The 21,100-nt window shown below is 44.1% G+C and overlaps 1 protein-coding gene across 2 annotated transcripts in view; it reads right to left on the reverse strand.

Annotated features, from left to right (window-relative positions):
• The window catches only part of TTC23 (tetratricopeptide repeat domain 23), a 111,162-nt gene that overhangs the window by 2,519 nt on the left and 87,543 nt on the right, over positions 1-21,100 (reverse strand). For both annotated transcript variants that reach the window (XM_030815074.1, XM_030815075.1), the window contains exons 9-10: positions 17,370-17,519; positions 500-582 (exon numbers count right to left, since the gene is read on the reverse strand). In XM_030815074.1, the coding sequence (XP_030670934.1) occupies positions 500-582; positions 17,370-17,519 (233 nt within the window). The remainder of the gene's footprint in view (positions 1-499; positions 583-17,369; positions 17,520-21,100) is intronic.

Below are 21,100 nucleotides of genomic sequence, written 5' to 3' on the forward strand. Positions count from 1 at the left end.
CAGGCAGCCCTGGGGCTGCTCCCTGTGGACCAGGCTTTGTGAGATGGGCCCTCCACAGCAGAGCGCTGGGCCTCTGCTCAGGGGCTGAGAAAGGACGTAGGGGGCCAGCCTTTAAGGTCAAGTCAGTGAACCTTCCAGCTCCAGTCCTGACAAGCATCCGAGGGCGGAGGGAAGCCGGAAGCAGAGCTGCAGGAGGCCACAGGAATTCCTGGGGCCCTCCCCCTGCAGCGGGTGCCTTAGCCTGCAGGGGCTGGTCTGCAGGAAGACAACATCCAGCATGTATTTCTGACTTAAAGATGAATTATTTTTAAATACCTGGGCAAGGAAGATCTTTTACAACTCGGGTTTCAAAGGAACTTGTCCTTTATGCAAGTTATGGGAAGTCAGTAAAACATTCCAGAGAAGGTTACACAGAACCTTCTAGAACCAGCTTCCTCTTGAGATTCTGAATGGAAAGGGAATGAGATACTCAGAGAAAGTGTGAGGGAAGCCAACTCACGTGGACAGGATGCCCATGGCCTGCTGGGTGGCCAGAGTCCTTTTGTCCTGCGGTCCATATAAGAGGGTCTGGATCTGGAGACACTGTAGAACACCAAGCAACTATCATGAGGCTACGGAAATGTCGCTGAGAGCAGGAAAATAAGGTCTCCCTTGAACGAGAGAAAGATGACCTCATTCTTAGGCCCTGCTGTGATGGAATTAGCACGTTCCTGGGGTTTCTCCTAGTGACTGACCTTTGATTTGGGTGTTCTGAGGGATCTAGGCAAAAATGAACAGTTTTAGCACTATTTCACAAAACTCTCTGTGACTATCTGTATGCAAAAAAATAGATTTAAAAGTAGTATTTTTAAAAATCAAGGCAAGAACCTTGGTACTGACCAGATGATGGGCTCCAGTTTCTGTTTTTAAATGTGGCCCTTGCTATAGCCTGGAGAAGATTTAAAAAAATAGTTTTGTTTTTTTGTAAACACATACTCTACTTTTATTAATATATAGGCTTTCTATATTCTTTACTACACAGCAATGTCTTAGTTATTAGGAGTCAAATATTCAGCTTATGGATTATCCAGGGCTGGCTTTGGCTTGATTTCTCCCTTCTGCTTGCTTTAAGTCTTGCCATTTGATTGCTTGTAGTAGGCTAGGGCAAAGCAAGGAGAGGAGAAAGATGAAAGTTTTGCCAAAAATGGCCAAAATAATTTTGAGAAAGAATGAGGTGGAGGAACTTGCTTTACTGGATGCGAAGACCCTTTTATTTTATTTTTTTAATAAAGTAATTAAGACAGCATGTTTGTCACCCGGAGTAGACAAAAAGACTAGTGGAACAGGGCAGAGAGCCCAAGCCTTGACAGATGACAGAACTGGCCTTGCAGAATTGGTGAGGAAGAGGTGGGCTAGTCAATAAATGGTCCTGGGACCGCTGGTTTTCCAAACGGAAGAAAATGGATCACTACCCCAAATCAAACACAAAAATTAAGCTCAAGAAAGATTTAAAGGACTAAATGCGAAGTGCAAAACTTGGAGCTTTTAGATGAAAATATTGGAAAATACCTTTTTTTTTTTTTTGATGGAGTCTTACTCTGTCGCCCAGGCTGGAGTGCAGTAGGGCAATTTTGGCTCACTGCAACCTCCACCTCCTGGGTTCATGTGATTTTCCTGCCTCAGCCTCCTGAGTAGCTGAGATTACAGGCACCCGCCACCATACTTGGCTAATTTTTGCATTTTTAGTAGAGATGAGGTTTCACCATGTTGGCCAGGCTGGCCTCAAACTCCTGACCTCCCGTGATCCACCTGCCTTGGCTTCCCAAAGTGCTGGGATTATACTAGTGAGCCGCCATGCCTGACTGGAAAATATCTTTATGATCTTGAGGTAGGGAAGTATATCTTAGACAAGATCTGGACAAAGCAAAAGTGAAAGACTGATAAAATGTAACTATATGAAAACCTAAAATATTTGTGCACCAAAATTCACCATAAGCAAAGTAGAAAGACAAACCATGCTGAGGAAAGATTCTTGCAGTGCACAGAAATGAGAAAGGTTTAACATTCAGAATACATGAAGAATTCCTATAAAGTAATGAGAAATACCAAACCAAACCAAAACCTCTCAATAGAATCACAGTCAAAAGATATAAACAGATTATTCAGAGAGTTGAAATCTGATGAAATAAACATGCTTAATCTCATTAACAACCAGAAATACAAACTAAAACTTCAACGAGGTAGGTACCATTTCACCCATCAGACTGCAAAAACTACCAAGCTTTGTTAAAGATACAAAGCAACAAGAATTCTTTTACATATTGATAGTGGGTATTCAAACTGGTATAGCCCCTTTGTAAAACAATTTAGCAATATTTAGTAATGAATATGTAAACTGTGATATGTATATATTATATATGTATGTGATATATAAATGTTTGATATATATATGTGTATATATAACCACATATATGAATCTCATGATTACAAAGTCAAGGGGAAAAAGAAAACTACAGATGAATGCATATAATATATATTATAATTTAATATGAAGTTTTAAAACATGCAAAACAAAACCATAGTAAAATAAGAAGAGCATGGGAATGATATCAAATTAAAAAAAGTAGTTATCTGGGGATGGGGTAGGTATAGAGGGGACTTCAACTGCATGGGTCATCTTTTATTTCTCATATTGAATAGTGAGTTCAAAGGTCTTTGTTATGTTATCCATACTTTTCTGCATAACTGAAATATTTCATAATATATTTTTAAAAAATTGGATGGATTGTGCTACATGGTAATAGCTTGAGTAAAAAAAAAAGTGTGAGGGTTTGGGGACTTACTACTGAAGGCTGTTTATTCATTCTGATCTGCCAACCATTTTTAGGTCTTCAAGAAAATTAAAATACAAGCAGCCAAATGCCTTTGTCTTTATAAGCTGTGGAAACTATAAAAACTGTCTGAATGTTTCAGTCTGAGGAATTGAGAATGTGGTTTTCAAATCTGAGAATGTGGTTGTCCTTTGAAAAAAGTAACTATCAGATGAGAATATGACAGGATTTTTTAAATAACAGAAAATATTCACTATTTCGTAGTCATTTGACTAAGAAATACACAGTATCAAGAAGTAATAAACTCTTCTTGTTCTTTTATTTAATGCATAATTCAAATTCTACAAAGGCAAGGATCCCTGTCCCTCTGTCCAACAAGCCCTTGACTTTCTAAATCTGCACGGGGACCTTGGCTTGGCCTAGGCAGTGGGGTGAGCTGCTCATTCCATGGGGTTGAGCCAGCGTTGCTTTAATGCTTTAGGTTGTTGTGACCCCAGACATTTAGGAACTTTGACTAAGCTCCATTGCTTTGAGGGGAGGGGATGGGGACATGTTTTTGACACCCATGGTGCCTGATGAAAACCCTTCCAGCACCCTGCATGGGTTACAGCTATTGGAAGCCTGAGCACACAGGGCCTGGCAGAGGAGGTGGTGCTCGGAAAGGGCCACAGAGCAAGAGAGGTAAGATACTTCCCCCCACCGCCGCCCATCAGTGAGAGGGCCCTCTCTCCAGGGTTAACACTTCTTACCAGAATAGACATTATTTTGCCCAGAAATAACTTCACTCAGTGTAAAAGGTCAGGGCTAATTTTAAAGCCACCCAAACTTCCCTGTGTTTATATATTTATGAGTGCCTCTGATGCAGCTCATTTTGAGAGGTGATGTTGTCACTGCTTGTTAATTCATTCACTGTGGCATTACAGTTTTACTGACACTGTAACAATTACTTGAGACAGTCTGAGGTCTCAGTTCACTCTGCCTTAACAGATTGCCTTCAAAATCTAATACTCGGGAGGAATTTCCATCCTACCCCTTTGGTGACTGAAGCTGCTTCTCCTTGGCCCCTCATTCTCTAGGGAAAGAAATACACCACTGGCTGAATATGCACGAATTCCTGGGAAGAATGAGAAGGCAACTGACAGTGCTTACGCAAATTCTCAGTGGGTCTACAACCATCCCCACTTGTTACAAACCTGTGTGCTGATCATTTTCACTGGGAGCAGTTTCACTACTATGTTCATAGAGAAGAGTGGAGTTAGGAGAGAAGATTCTGGTTGGGTCAAGAGATCCTTTTCAGTCATCAAGCCCTGAAGAGGGGAGCCCCATCCTTACCCTACCCCTAGACCTTTGTCAAAACTCAATTCTTCCTGTTATCAGTATATTTTTTCCCCCTAAGGTTACTTATCCTTACTAAGGAGATTTGCCCAAAATTCCAGCTGAAGTGAAAAGAGATGCAAAGGGGTGTCAACTAGGAGATAGAAACAGATCCTCAGCCCCTCACTAATCCCTTGTGTGATTACAGTGTAAGAGCAGGCACCAAGGCTGGAAAAATGGTCATCCATTAACTGACTACTCTTCCAAAGATAGCTTTTTAAAACAGCAAAATAACCTATTATGGACTTCTACTAGAAAATGTTTTATATAGCTATATATTTATCTAAGAAACATAGATTGAATTTTTCAACATTCTGCTCTTCTTAGCTAAATTTACTTAAGCATTTTTGTGTGAAGTAGGTGTTTTGATTCTTTTGTTAAAAACACAGGCATTGACAGAGAGGAAGTCAATAAATGTTAATTGAACCTACTGGAGCCAGGCATTGTAAACATGTCCCTGAGCTAAGTAAAGAATTCGCCAAACCTTGACAGTAGAACATTTTCCACCATAAATAAGGGTATTCTGTGCTCCCCAGATTCTTCTGAGAGGCAGATACGCTCCTCCTTGAAATCAGCCACTAAGGGGTGTTTCTCACTTTTCTTTAAAGTGAACAATAAACTGAACTCCTGAGTGTCCAGATGAATTTTAGGAACCATTCATTACATTGCTCTTATTCTCTTTGATTGTATATGCAGGGTTGTGAGAAGTCACTTGTGTTTCTATTACTCCTTAAATACCAAACGGGGAGCTCTTCTTTCCCTTGCAGGAAGACAGAAGGGAATATCTGCTTTTATAACAGCCTGCAGGCTGTCCCTAAATGGGGCCATGTTTGTCTTGCTCACCACTGTGTTCCAGGGCCTTGCACAACCCCTGGCACACCAGCCGATGCAGTAGTTGCTAAGTGAGTGAATGATTACATAGGACAAACACGTAAGCTGGGGAGATTCTTACATGGAGCCTTTAGACTCCTTTAGACACAGTTGGACCCTAGGGCTCCAGTGGCTCATCAGTTACTAAAACCTCTGCTAGGGAAGTTCCACTGGGTGTGTGGTGTTAAAAACCCTCGAAATTACAGTCCAGCCTTCAGCAGGAGAAAGACTGCTATTCACTATTTGCTGCTTACTCTTAGGACTCATTCGGAAAGCTGGGGTGGTTAAGAGACAATCTTAAGTATTTTCGATGCAAACTTTCAGAATTCTTTTTGACATGACTTTGAGGTTTGAAAGCTAGGAGTCCAAGGAGCCCAGGAGCCAGGCAAGCTGGGATAGGTGCCATCAGTTAGCCATCTTCCTAGCTGTGATGACTTTGAGCTAACACCCTTCCCAGTGTGGACAGAGGGTGGCTCAGTGGCAGCTGTGGGATCAGGGTTAGGTGACTCGGTATACTCTCATTTAAACACCCACAGGAATTCAATACCCAAACTCAGGAAGAATATTCTCTGTTTTAGGGGATCTGTGAAAATGTGCAGTTGCTACTCAGGGCCACTTTCACAGCAGCATCCTGCAGAAGTAGATTGGCGGTGTCTCCCTTCCTCCCTTAACCTCCTGCCTAAGGTCCCAGAATTGCATCATAACTTCTATTGAGGAATTTCAGATGATGAAGGTACCGATGGAACACACCCTATTTAGTAATGGAGACAGTGCAGCGAGGACTGCAACTAAAGGGTCATTTAAGTTACAAGGCTATATGACTCCATAACAGAAAATCGAGAAAAGCATACTATTCATTCCTGGTAAGGTTCCAAGCCAGGCTTGTCAAGCTATTACTTGTATTTTGTACTTACATGAAATGAAAAAGCTAAAGAAAGGTAAATTTTAAAAAATTGCTCTAATGCTGAGGATCTGAAATCACTATTCTTCTTTACACACATTATCCAATGCCAGATTATGTCCATGGGGGAGAAATTACTCAGCAACTTGAAAATTGTGCTTCTGTTTTCACGTCAATTCTCAAGGCTGATACTAAGAGAAAAGATGACTTCGGAAGCCTCACTATTTGGAAGTGTGAAATGTGATAAATCTTTCAAGAAATACAAGTATGCTTTCATTTACCAACCATTACAAGGCAGGCAGAAATGACTAACTTGGGGGAATTGAAGGAACAACCCAAAATTTAATTCATCAGACAGCCTTCCCCTACAGAAACACAGTCAGGGGTAATGGGTGGTTTTCCTGAGCCACCCAGAAACCAGCCTTGTCCTGGCTGGACCCATGTCTTCGTCCACATTCACCACTTCCTGAAGCAGGTGTCTGCTGAACACCAGCAACACGCCAACCCTGTGGCTACTTCGGGGGTGGAGTGGAGAATGGGCAGAAGTGAGCCTTGCTCTCAGGGGGCTTCCAATGGAGTGGCGGAGAAAGATATTTTTAAAATACATAAATAAACATAACAATTTGTGATAAGAGCTACAAAAGAAAAAAGACGACGGGGCTATGAATGAATACCGGAGGGCCTTGGTGGTGGTCGATCCAGGGTTCCTGGGCCAGCAGAGGCCTATGTGAGGAGGTGACACGGGAGTGAGACCTGAGGACTGGGGAGTCGGCAGGTGAAGAACAAACAGGGCAGGATGGGGATGGAGGGAGGTGGTGGGGATGGGGGGAGGTGGTGGTGGTGGTGGTGGTGGGCTCACAGGGAGAAGAATTCCGAGTGTTTGTTTGAGAGACCACACCCCTGCATCCTCTTTCTCTCGGTCTGTGTCTCTCTCTCTCTCTGTCTCTCCCTCTTTCTGTCTCTGTCTATCCCTCTTACATAGCCCTGCAGCTCCCTTACTTGGAGGGCCACTGATCCTATGACCAGAGGACTGAGGCACTGGTGGGTAGGTAGGGAGCCTCCCATGAGAGAAACACAGGGAAGGTGGGAAGGGGGATCCTGGGCTTTGCAGGGAAATGGGAGATGAAGGAGAAAGGGGGTGAGGTCCAGCCACTGACACCCGCACAACTCCTCAGAGTGGACTCTTTCAGAAAGCTCTCCCTGAGTATCTCCTAGGTGCCAACCCTGGGGGCATGGATGTCATCCTTGCTGTCTCCCTCACTCCTCACCTCCAGGTTGCCAAGTCCCATGGGTTCTAATGTCCTTATCAACATCCCTCGACTCCCCTACGACTTTGTTCCATCCCTTGGCCACTGTACTGGAGCAAGGTACCATCATCCTTCTCCATAACTGCAATACAAATATTTAGAAAATAAATGCATTGGCAGGACTTGCTATGGAGAGAAATCCTGCTGTGTACCCACATAGAAATTATGGTTTTTCAAGTGGAGCCAGCTTTTTGTATAAAGGCTGGATTTGCCTATTTCTAAGCCAGCCAAGGCAAGGGATGCAGACTCTTAAAGCTGGGCCTTCTGAGCTGCCTTCCCTTGGCAAATTTCCCTATTACATGGAGCTCAGCAATCTGGTTCAGCCCTTCCCGAGTCTGTGCTATCCACGCCAGCCATCCCTGACCATTGCTCTTTCAACTTGTTTAAAGTTACACTGGATTTATGTAATAGGAGCTTTTGCTTTTCCCTCCATCCCCGGCCATGTACCCATAAACTCACTGTTTCCAGTGAAGCTCTGAAAAACCGCTAGAGAGCCTTAGGCCAGGATGGTCTGTCCAGACCCACAGTTCTGCACCCCTCCAGACCTTGTGGGACAGTTGATGACCCTCTGAGGCACTGTACACTCACTAAGCCATGGTCAGAGTTCTGATGTTTGAGGAGCTTTTCCATAGCAAATGTAGCCTTGGCAGTGGGCAGTCTGTGTACACTACAAGTGTTTTCCAAGGGATAGCAAACATGGAGGGGCACTGTGCCTGGGTGCCATAGCTGGGCAGGCCCAACCTCAGGAGGGTGCCTTTTCCCCGCAGCTGATGATGCCAGGGAGGCCTGTGGTCAGGAGAACTGGAATTCTTATTCCCACACAGCCTATAGGGGCAAGGGAGGCTCCACATTCATTCTTGTTTTTTGAGATGGAGTCTCGCTCTGTCTCCCAGGCTGGAGTGCAGCGGTGTGGTCACGGCTCACTGCAACCTCTGCCTCCCAGATTCAAGCAATTCTCCTGCTTCAGCCTCCCAAGTAGCTGGGATTACAGGCATGCCACCACCACACCTGGCTAATTTTTGTATTTTTAGTAGAGATGGGGTTTCACCACGTTGGCCAGTCTGGTCCTGAACTCTTGACAGGTGGTCCACCTGCCTCGGCCTCCCAAAGTGTTGGGCTTATAGGTGTGAGCCATAGCGCCAGGCCTCCAAATGCATTCTTTTTTTTTTTTTTTTTTTTTAAACAGAGTCTCGCTCTGTCGCCCAGGCTGGAGTGGAGTGGTGCGATCTGGGCTCACTGCAAGCTCTGCCTCCCAGGTTCACGCCATTCTCCTGCCTCAGCCTCCCGAGTAGCTGGGACTACAGGCGCTCACCACCATGCCTGGCTAATTTTTTGTATTTTTAGTAGAGATGGGGTTTCACTGTATTAGCCAGGATGGTGTTGATCTCCTGACCTTGTGATCCTCCCGCCTCGGCCTCCCAAAGTGCTGGGATTACAGGCGTGAGCCACCGCACCCAGCCTCCAAATTCATTCTTAACCAAGATAAGAATGAATGACCATGACCCCTTTAACAATTGGCTCTCATTCTCATATAACCTGATTTACAAACATCTTCAACTCATGAGTGCTTGAAGAGTCTTTAAGCACACTTCTCAACCCAAGAACAAGACTTTTTATATGCAATTAATGTCATTATGACTTTCTCTTTAAAAAAGGTGGGCTGTTGCAGTCCAACAATGGGTTAGTCAAAGATGATTAGAAAAATCAGGATCAAGGACAAATGAGGCTCTACACATGAAAACAATGTGGAGTGGCGTGGTGACTCTGTGGGAATTCCAAATTTGGCTCTGGAATTCCTGGTATATCCAGGACAACAAGGAAAACACCAAATATGCTAAAGGGAAAGTAAAACAAAGTGGGCCACTGATGGAATTATAGGGAATAGATTCTAACATAAGGTATGGCCTTCCCTAGGAAGGCTGTGTGTATTGGCCTGCTTGGAGGAATGGCTGGAATATAGCAGGGACTCGATAGCCTATTCTCCAGTCTTGACCTATGACCACATAAGACCTTCCTAGGCCGGGCGTGGTGGCTCACGCCTGTAAGCCTAGCACTTTGGGAGGCCGAGGCAGGCGGATCATGAGGTCAGGAGTTCAAGACCAGCCTGGCCAGCATGGTGAAACCCCATCTCAACTAAAAATACACAAATTAGCCAGGCATGGTGGCAACGTGCCTGTAGTCCAAGCTACTCGGGAGGCTGAGGTAGGAGAATCACTTGAACCCAGGAGGCGGAGGTTGCAGTGAGCCGAGATTGCACCACTGCACTCCAGCCTAGGCGACAGAACAAGACTCCGTCCCCGCCACCTCCCCCCCCAAAAAAGAAAAAAAGACCTTCTTAGCACTGGCTTTCTTGCCTATAGCCTCCGAATAAAAACTATGTTCCAACTCCTTTCTTAAAAAGATTCATTTTAGTGGGCTTTGAGTTTTTGAAGAAAGGGGTCACATAAAATTATTTTGTTGTGTGGAAATGTTTAATGCCCACAGCTAAAGTAGTGAGGCAGTGGACTGAACCCTGCTGAAGATAGTACCTAATACGGAGGCCAGATGACGACTGGACCCAAATCCGACTTCACAGTGTTCTTGGGCTCAGCATACTCCTGAGATGTTCCTGATCCATGAAGCAGCCTTCAGGAATTCTTTCTGCAGCCTTTCACCTGATGAAAATGTTGGTGATGATGACCATTCTAGAATACAATCAGGTTTCTATGTTGTACAAGTAGGTGAACTTTTCCTGTGGAAATTTCCATCTGGAACCAAGAGAATTCTGTGATTTTTCCCCTGCAGGCAGATGCCTTTAAAAGGCAGATCAATAATATGGTTTCCTTTTTGGTGATTTAATCCCTCTGGGTGCCTTGTTTCCCAGGTCTTCCTGTTTTTTGTTTTTCATGCCTGTGGGTCCATGCCTGGACCATTCAGTGCAGGAGGGTACATCTGGAAAAGCCACTGTTCAGTGGGTTCCTGCTACTGAGTTGAAAACGTCGGGGACGCAGCTGTTGTTGTGATAAAAACAAGAGAAACAGTCGGCGGGCAGTGTTTAGCTTTAGGAACTGCTGGCTTCACAGAGTTGAGTGCTAAATATGGCATTTGAGAAACTCCAGTCAGCAGCAGATGTGAAAAGCATGTTTCAAGTCCCCATTTGTGCCCTGGTATTCGTAGAGCAGTCAGCCTGTCCTCAGATAGGTACATGTGGAGGAGCGGAGATCAGAACTGCATGCACCACAGTGCACAATCTTCAGAAATACAAGTGCCCATCGTTTCTCTTGGAGCCTGGCAAACAGGTATCTTTAAGATGCCAATGCCATTGTTTTCAGGATTGATGGCAAACAAGGCCAAACCAAAGGAAAAAGGGGTCACCAGCTTCTACCACAGGCTTTGGGGTGATGCATCCTTAGAGTTTCTTGAAGCCGAGCTGATTTTTAGCCTCTAGGGTGGCAGTGTGGCCCAGAGCAGTGATTCTCCGCCTCCGCCTAGGAAACTGGCGAACATGCAGACCCCTGGGCACCTGGCCCCTGCCCCAGAGACTCTGATTCAGAAGGTGACCCTGATGCAGAGGGCTTAAGATGCACACTTGGTGAGCCACTGGCATAAAGAGTCGGGCCTTATGTAAGAGTAACCTGCCCACAGACCACTGGCTTACTTCTGGGAGCCGCAGGCCCCTTCTCTGTTTAACAGAGCTATGCAGGTCTGACGTGCAGAGTTGCTGTGAAGATGAGGAATGATATATGAGCCACACCTGGCAGCAGCGAGTGTGCAGTGGGGCACATGGTACCAGTTCAGTCCCACCAGGAGCCAGCGGTAACAGTGTGAAGGTCTGTGTGGTCCTGTTCAGCCCTGCTCAAGTTTCTGTGTATCTCTGTTATCATTTGCCACCCTCCTGTATTCTAAGGTCCTTCCCCTGCCTGGGGTGCAGTGGCTGGGCCGAACCCTAGGAAGAGTTTTTCCAGACGTCATCTACCTTCTTCACGGGATAAGTGAGGAGGGGGAAGGAAAGCAGGTATTCCCAGTGGCAGGCAGTGCCTTGGCTCTGCGTTTTCCTCTCTCCTGCAGAGGTGCTGATGGTTGGAAAAGCTTCCCAGCGGCCTGCACGGCCCGCACGGCCCGCACGTAGGCAGTCTCCGGTACTCATTAGAACAACCTCACTCAGTTCATCTCATTCGATCCCTAAAACTGTGGGATGGAAGGAGGACAAAGAAAACTGAGTCCTCTTGTCTCCATTCTTGGACCACTCCATTCCATCCTCAACACTATCCTCATAGTGATTAAAAAAGAATTCCAAAGGACAACTCTAGACCCGTTGTGCCCTGCTTAGCATTCCCTCCAAGCTCCCAGCTGCTTAGAGCAAATCTCAGAAAAATTTTCTGCAAAGGGCCATATGGTAAATATTGTAGACGTAATAGTCCGAGAGACAAAGTTGAGGCTACTAGGTAGGTGCAGCACTTATATAACAAGAGGGAAGACAAATTTCCACAAATTTCTTCTGATGAAATTCAAGATATAATAATAAGCATATTTTTTTAGGGCAATATAGTTCTATAGTTCTACTAATGAGAAAAATAGATTCATTTTGGGGGGAGGATAACTTTTCACTTACTTGAAGTTCAAAGGTAGTGTTCCCTATCATCAAATGGGTTGCAAATGATCATGTGTGAAAAATGTTTAACTTGAGGGCCACACAAAAGCAGGTGGAGGGCTGCATTTGGCCTGTGGGCCATAGTTTGGGACCCTTGCTTAAAGGATCAGGTCTCAGCCCCTTCACCTGGCAAACCCGGTCTTAGGGATTTGCCCTGCGCCTCTCCCACCAGCAACCCTACAGCCAGCCAGCTCCAACTGCTTTTTGTTCCTTAGATGTACTTTGCTGTCCTGCCTCTGAGCATCCTTCTTCCATCCCACTTCCCCGCCTGGGAATTCCTGTTTCTCTTAGCCTATACTCTTTTTTCAGGACTACTTATCTGGACACCTTCCCTAAATCTCTTCACTCCTGTAGATCCCAGTATGGACCTGCCGCATGGAACTGAGCATGTAATACACTTGGGAGGTTACAGTCTGTAACTCCCTCATTGGTCTGGGACATTTTTAAGGGAAGGGGCTACTTCATTCCTATTGTATTCATTGCACATGTGCCAAAAACAGGGAGGGATGCTGGCAACCCTGTCCCAGGTCTTCTGACTATAGGATAGTGTTTCCTGTGCCACCTCCACCCCAGGCCACCCAGTTACCTTGGAAGCACCACGTTTTTATAGCTTACCACTCTCCTGGCCTTGGCTGACTGAGCCAGGGGTGGGCCCTGGATTCAAGCCAGGCCTGTCAGTCTTTTCCTGAGGTCTTTGAGGTCTTTCAAGCTGAGACAAGAAAAGGCACAGGGACAGAAAGTAAAACTCTGGAGTGTTGCCAGCCTTGATCTTCACCTTGAGGGAAGACATTGCCATGAGAGATGAGGAAGATGTGCAGAGAGGAACAAGGAGAAGTCCTGGACAGAGAGCACCCTCCTGGCATGACAGTCTAGCTGAGGCTCAGCTGCATCCTGCCGGCTAATCACTGGCTGTCGGCCCTTATTTGGAAACCACAAGACAATAGATGCCCCTTTATACCTGAACTAGTTTCAGTTGTATTCTGTCAGTGACAACCCAAAGACTCCTACTGTCCCAATCTTGGCATTCTCCCCACCGTGCCATTCGCTTCCAAACATTTTTTAAGCCCAGGGACCCCTTGTTCAAAAACAAGTCTTACTTGGAATTCCAAGATGTGAAATAGATGACCCTGTAGTATACACTGTGCGATATCGACCACCTGGCCAACATGGCGAAACCCTGTCTCTACTAAAAATACAAAAAATCTCCACTCCAACAACTCTGAGCCACGTGATTAAGGCCAAGACACTTCTCGCTCAGCCTCAGTTTCCCTCTTTATAAAATACAGAGTAGAGGTACCCAAGTGATATAGTTTGTATATTTGTCCCCACCCAAATCTCATGTTGAATTATAATCCCCAAAATTGGAGGTGGGGCCTGGTGGGAGGTGACTGGATCCTGTGGGTGGGGATTTCTCATGTTTTAGCACTATCCTCTTAGTGCTGTCCTCATGATAGTGAGTGAGTTCTCATGAGATCTGGCTGTTTAAAAGTATGTGGCACTTCCCCATTCTCTCTTGCTCCTGCTTTCCCCATGCGACGTGCCTTCTCCCACTTTGCCTTCTGCCGTAAGTAAAAGCTCCCTGCGGCCTTCCCAGAAGCTGAGCAGGTACCAGCATCATGCTTGTACAGCCTGCAGAACCATAATCCAATTAAACCTCTTTTCTTGATAAATTACTCTATCTCAAGTATTTCTTTTTTTTTTCTTTTTCTTTTGAAATGGAGTCTTTCTTGCTCTGTGCCCCAGGCTGGAGTGCAGTGGCATGATCTTGGCTCATTGCAACCTCTGCCTCCCAAGTTCAAGCGACTCTCCTGCCTCAGCCTCCCCAAGTAGCTGAGATTACAGGTGTGCGCCAGCAGCTAATTTTTGTACTTTTAGTAGAGACGGGGTTTCGCCAGGTTGGCCAGGCTGGTCTCTAACTCCTGACCTCAGGTGATCTGCCCAGCTCGGCCTCCAAAGTGCTGGCATTACAAGCAAGAACCACCATGCCTGGCCTCAGATATTTCTTTATAGCAATGCAAGAATAGCCTAATAACCAACTCTTAGGGTTACTGTAGGGGTTAAATGAGTTAATATACACGAATCACTTAACACGGTGCCACCAGTGTAACAACCACTCAAAAAGCACTGGCTCTTTTTTATACAGGGTCTCACTTTGTCACTCAGGGTAGAGTGCAGTGGCATGATCTCAGCTCTGTACAACCTCTGCCTCCTAGGTTCAAGCGATCCTCCCACCTCAGCCTCCTGAGTAGCTGGGATTACAGGCGTGTGCTACCATGCTCAGCTAATTATTTGTATTTTTAGTAGAGACAGGGTTTCGCTGTGTTGGCCAAGCTGGTCTCAAACTCCTGGCCTCAAGTGGTCTGCCTTCCTTGGCCTCCCAAAGTTCTAGGATTATAGGCATGGGCCACCATGCCTGGCCGGCACTGGCTCTTACTATATGGAGGTGACAGATGGGGAAACGCAGGGAACCTGCCACCCTCAGCTTCTGTCTCACCTCTCCCTCACTAAGATGTCTTTGGCATATGGGTAATGTTCAAATTATTAAAAATGATTGATTTAATATATTTCTTCCTGGCTAGACTGGGAACTCACAAAGACAAGGTTCATATTTGTCTTGGTCACTGTTTTCCCCCAGGTCTGGCTAGCACATGACTGGCCTATTGAAGGTGCCAAGTAACTATTTGCTAACTAACTGATAGCAGATACATGTCATCTCATTAACAAAGAGGTGTCACACGTGTTACCAAATCTGTCTTTTTGTAGCAGAATCAGAAAAATCATAAGAAGAGAAAAATAATTGATTTACAGGATAGCCCCTCAGAACTAGTTAATTCATTTGGTTTGATTAATTATGTTACTTAGGGTTTCCCAGGTTTTCCCCATTTTGAAACTAATTAATGTAATGAAAACATGATGTAACTTATGAGATACATTTAGAACAATAAGAGAAAATTTCATATTTATAAACACTTAGATTAATAAAATGAAAACAAATGAATTAAATTCCCAACTCATAAACACAGAAAAAAATTTCAACAGAGCAAAACAAAATAAGGTACAAGGACAGAAATAATAAAGATAAAATCAGAAATTAAGGAAATAGAGAATAGGATTTATGGGATTAAAGTCCTGGCTCTTTGAAAAAATTAACACAATAGACAAACTAAGTCAAGGGAAAAGGGAGAAAACCCAAATATAAAACTAAGAAATTATAATGGGAAAATAACTGTTTAAAAGTAGAAAGTTTTAAAATTCATGAGACCACTTTTCAAATCTCCATGCACATAAATCTGAAAATATAAGTGAAATGGATAATTATCTAGAAAAATACAGTTTGCCAAAATGACCCCATTAGGGACAGAAAGCTTCAACAGACCACTTTTTGTAAAAGAAATAGAGAAAATTGTCAAGGAATTTCCCTACAAAAGAAGCACCAGGCCTAAAGGATGTCACAGAAGACATAAACCTCCAAAGACTACAGAGTTTCAATGCTGCATAAATTCTTTCAGTGCATGAAAAATAAGGTAAACTTCCAAATTATTTTTATAAGCAAATATAACATTGATCCTTAAACAAATAATACATACAAATATTGGCACAAAAATCCTAAAATAAATGTTAGCATACAGGATCAACATCTGCTATGGTTTGAATGTGCCTCCCAAAAAGCATGTGTTGGAAACTTAATCCAAAATGCAACACTGTTGAGAGATGCAGCCTAATGAGAGGGGATTAGGCCATGAGGACTCTGCCCTCATGCATAGATTAATGCTGTTATCTTGGGAGTGGTTTGGTTATGAAAGGCTGAGTTTGGCCTCCTTTTCTCTCTCTCCCTTTCTCTCTCTCATTTCCTTTTGCTTTCTGCCAAGGGATGATGCAGCAGGAAGGCCCCTGCCAAATGCCAACCCCTGGATCTTGGACTTCCCAGGCTCCAGAATTAAAAGAAATAAATATATTTTCTTTATAAATTACCCAATCTCTGGTAGTGTGAAATAAATTTATTTATTGTGATTTATTTAAGGATCTGAGAAGAACCATCTGATAATCTCCACTGATGCTGAAAAAGCCTTTGGTAAAATTCAACATTTAGTTCTAATTAAAAAAGCACTCATGAAAATAGAAATTGATGGATACTTTCTTAACATGATAAAATACATAAACCTTAGTTCTAAAACCAGCATCTATTAAATAAAGAATCACTAGAGGCATTTACACTAAGATCAGGAACATGGCAAGGATGCCCATTATCTCCACTACTGTTTATTACTATATTAGAGGTATGAGCCAATGCGATTAGACAAAAGAAATAAATTGGAGGCATAAGAACTGGAAAGCATAAAGTAAAACTAAGTCTATTTGCAGATAATATAATAGAATACCCCCAAAACCTGGGAGAATCAATGATTGAATTAACTCAAGCAATAAGAGAATTAAGCAATTAGGAGGATATAAAATTTACACAGAGAAACCAACTGGGTTCATATATAAAAAAATCAAAAGATATAACAGTAGATAAATCTCCATTTATAATAGTAATAACGAAGATCAAATGGTTAGAATTAAACTTAATAAGAAATATACAAAACCTATATGAAGAACACTTTTGGATATGCCTGAAAGATATAAAAGTAGGCATGAAGAAATGGAAAGATACCCCTTGTTCTTGGATAGAAAAACTCAATATCACAAAGTTGTCAATTCTTACAAGATTTATTTATAAATAATGCAATAAAAATACTAGCAAGCTCTTTATGGAGTTAGACAAATTGATACAAAAATTCATGTAGAAAAATAAACATGGAAGAATAGCTAGAACACCTGATATTCTAGTAAAAGAAAAGCCATAAGGGGTGTCTACTCCTATCACATATAAAATCTCTGTAATTAAAACTGTGAAATATTGACACATGAATAAATAGAAAGACTAGTGGAAGAGAAATCTAGAAATAGACTGAAGTCCATAAGGAAAATCAGTATATGATGAAGGTGTTATCTGAAGTCACTGGAGCATAGATGGGCTCTCTAATTAAATGGTGCTGGACAACTGGGTGGCCATTTGGAAAAAAGGTAGGATTAGATCCATTCCTCATGCCATCCACACAAATAAACTCCAAATTTAAAGAAGAAAAAGAAGAATGACAATTGAAGAAAATGTAAGAGAATTCCTCTATAAACTCAGTATATAGAGACAGCACCACAAACATAAAGGACTGATAAATTATACTATGTAAAAAATTAAAAATATTTGCATAGTATAAATAATTGATAATTCATTTAAAAAATATGTATGTCTAAGAGGCTTACTATGTCTTTTACCCAAAAAGTATTAGCTTAGATCTACCACAAAAGTGATGTCATCCTATCTAAACAAGCCACTTCTAAAGTTTCATTTAAAAGAACCACCACAAGGGAGAGAAATTGACCTTGGAGAGGGGAGGGAGAGTCTAGTCTCGTGTTAGTACTAGTTCCAGCTTTACCTTCTTCAGTTTCTTGTGGGCCCCACTGTGGTTCCCCTGTGCCAGGTCTGCTCCTCCCAGGAGCCGGTATGTCTCTGCCACCTCGGGACTGAAATCGCCAAATGCTTCCACTTTGGCTTCCAGGGACTCTCTCAGGATCGAGATTGCTCTCTGTGAAAGGAACAAAAAGCTGTCTGGTTAACAAGCTCAAAGGCCGATTAGGATCATTACATAACTTGTATATTTTCACATGGGTGTGGCAGTCTCATGAGCTGAGCCTATTCTCCTCTTGCTGCTGTGAAGAGATACCTGAGATGGGGTAATTTATAAAGCCAAGAAGTTTAATTGACTCACAGTTCCACATGGGTGGGGAGGGCTCAGAAAACTTATAATCATGGCAGACGGCACCTCTTTCATAGGGCAGCAGGAGAGAGAAGTGCTGAGCAAAGGGGGCAAAGCCCCTTATAAAACCATCAGATCTTGTGAGAATTCAGTCACTATCACAAGAACGGCATGGGGGTAACCGCCCCATGGTTCAATCACCTCCCGCAGGGTCCCTACCATGACACATGGGTATTATAGGAACTACAATTCAAGATGAGATTTGGGTGGGGACACAGCCAAATCATATCACCTCTGGTTGAACAGGAGTCAGGAAACAACACAAATGTGAGGAAAGGTGTAAACTATGAAGAGACAGGACACCTGGCAAAATAAACCCACTCAGCCATTACATGAATCCATTTCAGTTGAGTAGTAAGAACAAAAGCTGACATGGATCAGTCCTCACATGTCAGTAATTGTGCTGAACACACACAATTTGTGTGGATCTCGTTTAATTTTTGCTGTCTTCTTTAGATGGGTAAAATTTTAATCCTCATTAGGCAGAGGAGGAAACAGGCACAGAGCAGTTAAGAAACTTGCTCAGAGTCAGAGGGCTCAGCTATGGTGGTGCTGGGATCTGAATCCAGCCAGTAATCTTCATACCTTTTTTTTTTAAAAATCCGCCTCAGCAGATCTTCCATTTTACAACAGCAGGTGGAAATCTGGAGGGTTTTTTTTTTTTAGACAGAGTCTCTCTTTGTCTCCCAGGCTGGAGTGCAGTGGCATGATCTCAGCTCCCTGCAACCTCCACCTCCCAGGTTCAAGTGATTCTCCTGCCTCATCCTCCCAAGTAGCTGGGATTGCAGGCGCCCACCACCATACCTGGCTAATTTTTGTATTTTTAGTAGAAACAGGGTTTCACCATATTGGCTAGACTGGTCTTGAACTCCTGACCTCAAGTGATCCACCCACCTTGGCCTCCCAATGTGCTGGGATTACAGGCGCGAACCACAATGCCCGGCCTAATTTTCATACATTTTAGTCCCATGCTTTTCTCCCTCTGTCCACAATGCCATTCTTACAGAAGTGAAAATATAGCATTCCTGGGCAAATTATCTACGTATAGAACATCCTGAACACACTCCAGGCTTTGCTATTCTCATAGGAAATCGTTTAGGAAACTGAAAGTAAACATTCCAACATGACATGACATTTTGTTTGGTTTATCCAATTTATTTATACTAACATGGAATAAAAAATATGAAATGGTCAGGACCCAGTATTTCCTGATAGTAGCTTCTTCAGACACCAAAATATGCAGGGGGAAACGCTGTTAAAGTATGTCAATCCTCCATACTTTCTCCAGAAATTCTTCCATGATCTTCCACATGAAGGCACGACATCAGCTGCAGAGCACGGATGCTGAATTTAACTGCCAAATACAGCAGGGACCATGGGAGCTTCCTCATGACACAGCCCCAAAGGGGTCCCGAAAGTGCTCCACAAACAGAAGGACGAGGAGGGCCTTTAATCCTTTTGTTGGCAATAATACAAGTTAGGGGCTAGGGCCGGGGTAGGGGAACCACATTACAGGTGCTGATGAGGTGAAAGAGGAATCTCTGTAGAGGCAGAGTAATTGTGTAACTCAGCAGTGAGGCCCCACTGAGGTACATGAGGGACTAGAATTTAAATCTAGACTTGCCTGAGGGCAAAGCCCATCACGTCTCCCAAGTTCTGCGAGCAAGGACTTAGACTGCTGAGAGTGTTGGGTTTGGTAATATTTCTGTGGGAACTGACTGTCAGACTTAGAGAAGCCAGTGACGGGGAGAAGACCCAGGGAGACTCCTTTTCCCAAATAAAGCTTTAGATACTGTCTACAGCCTGACTGCGGAAACGGGGAGATGTGAAGGAAGTTAAATGGCACGGGTTTCTAGGAAACTGAGATGGCATCAACCTCTGCTAGGAAAAACTTAACAGAGAGGAGTGAAGAGTAAAGAGGACTTAGGTGGCTTGAGAAGAGGGTGTGGGCCACTGGGAGCACAGGAGGAACACACGGCCTGTTAAGGGCCAGTGAGTGGCCAGGCTGAGGAAGTCAGGAAAGATTCTTGAGCAAAAGAGCGGCACAACTAGAAGACAAACCCTCACAGAGTAGCTTAACCTGTGGCAGAGTGACCTTCACTTACATTTGACTTTAAAAGTCATTTCGTCCCCCAAAGATCATGTTCCACAGTACCCATGGCCATGTGCTGTGGGAACAGCTGGGATGGCCTGAGCACAGCCCCATTCTTGGCTCCGGGACTGTCCTTGGGCCCGACCCTTGTTGGCCAACACCTGCTAGAACCCACAGTGAGAGGTTTGCAACCAAATGGTGAGAACAGCATGAGGCTGCCATGTTTGGCTGGGCAGGTGGTGCCACACACAAGGGTGCCTGGCAGGAGCATGGGGAGGGCTGAAATCCAGCCTATGGTCCCCTCCAACATGGGTGGTATCTACCTGAGGAAGGGGCAGCTTTTTCTATTATGATAAGGGCATTGGATGGGCTGGCAGTGGCCCTAGAATGAAAAGAGCCAGTTTGCTAAAATCTTCGAGGGCAGCTTAGGAGAGTGAGGTGCAGCTTTTGATCAACACTGATATGGGTGACTTGGGCAAGGGCAGTGAGGCATAGCATCAGTGACACTGAGCACTGGCTGACTCAGCAAGACACTATGGTGGGAAGCCAGACAGTACAGGGGAACTGATGCATGGCTCACGGGAGTCAGAACAGTCAGCTGGCCTGTGGCCAAACATGCATCCACCTCTCTGCTCACCACTCCTCACCACAGGCAAGACGGTCTCTGCTGTCACAGGTTCAGTCTAGTTGCAAATAGATGTTAAATATCCACATGAATATATACTTACAAATATTTGATGACATCAAATGGATTCTCTAAGGAAGAATAATGGGGAGTGTCTAATGAAGCCTGGGGACAGGAATCAGAGAAGCTGGTAAGAAATGAAGAATGGGTTAGCATTGGCCTGGAGATGAATGAGGAAGGGCCTTCCAGGAGGAGGAAACAGAAGCTGGCACTGCCCGGAAGTGGGAATTAGAAAAGGCCAGTGTGGCAGGAACATGGATCAGGGAGAAGAGGCAAAAATGAGCCTGGAAATGTCAGTGGAGTCCAGGTCGTGGACGGTACTGTGGGCCATGTCAGGATTCTGATTTATCCTGAGGGCATCGGGGAGCCAGTGGACTGGCTTTTATAAATGAGTGTTCAGTGGTCAGATCTGCTTTTTGGAAACATCACCATGGCTTCCTTATTCTGAGTGGATTATAAGAGGGCAAGCATGGAAAAAGCAGCTGAGAGACAGGAACTTGTTAGAGCGGTCCAGGCAAGAGATGATGAGTGGCAGGACTAAAGATGGAAAACAAGGGATGCAGTCAAGATCTA

This window comes from Nomascus leucogenys, chromosome 6, assembly GCF_006542625.1.
Source record: "Nomascus leucogenys isolate Asia chromosome 6, Asia_NLE_v1, whole genome shotgun sequence".
Lineage (NCBI taxonomy): Eukaryota > Metazoa > Chordata > Mammalia > Primates > Hylobatidae > Nomascus > Nomascus leucogenys.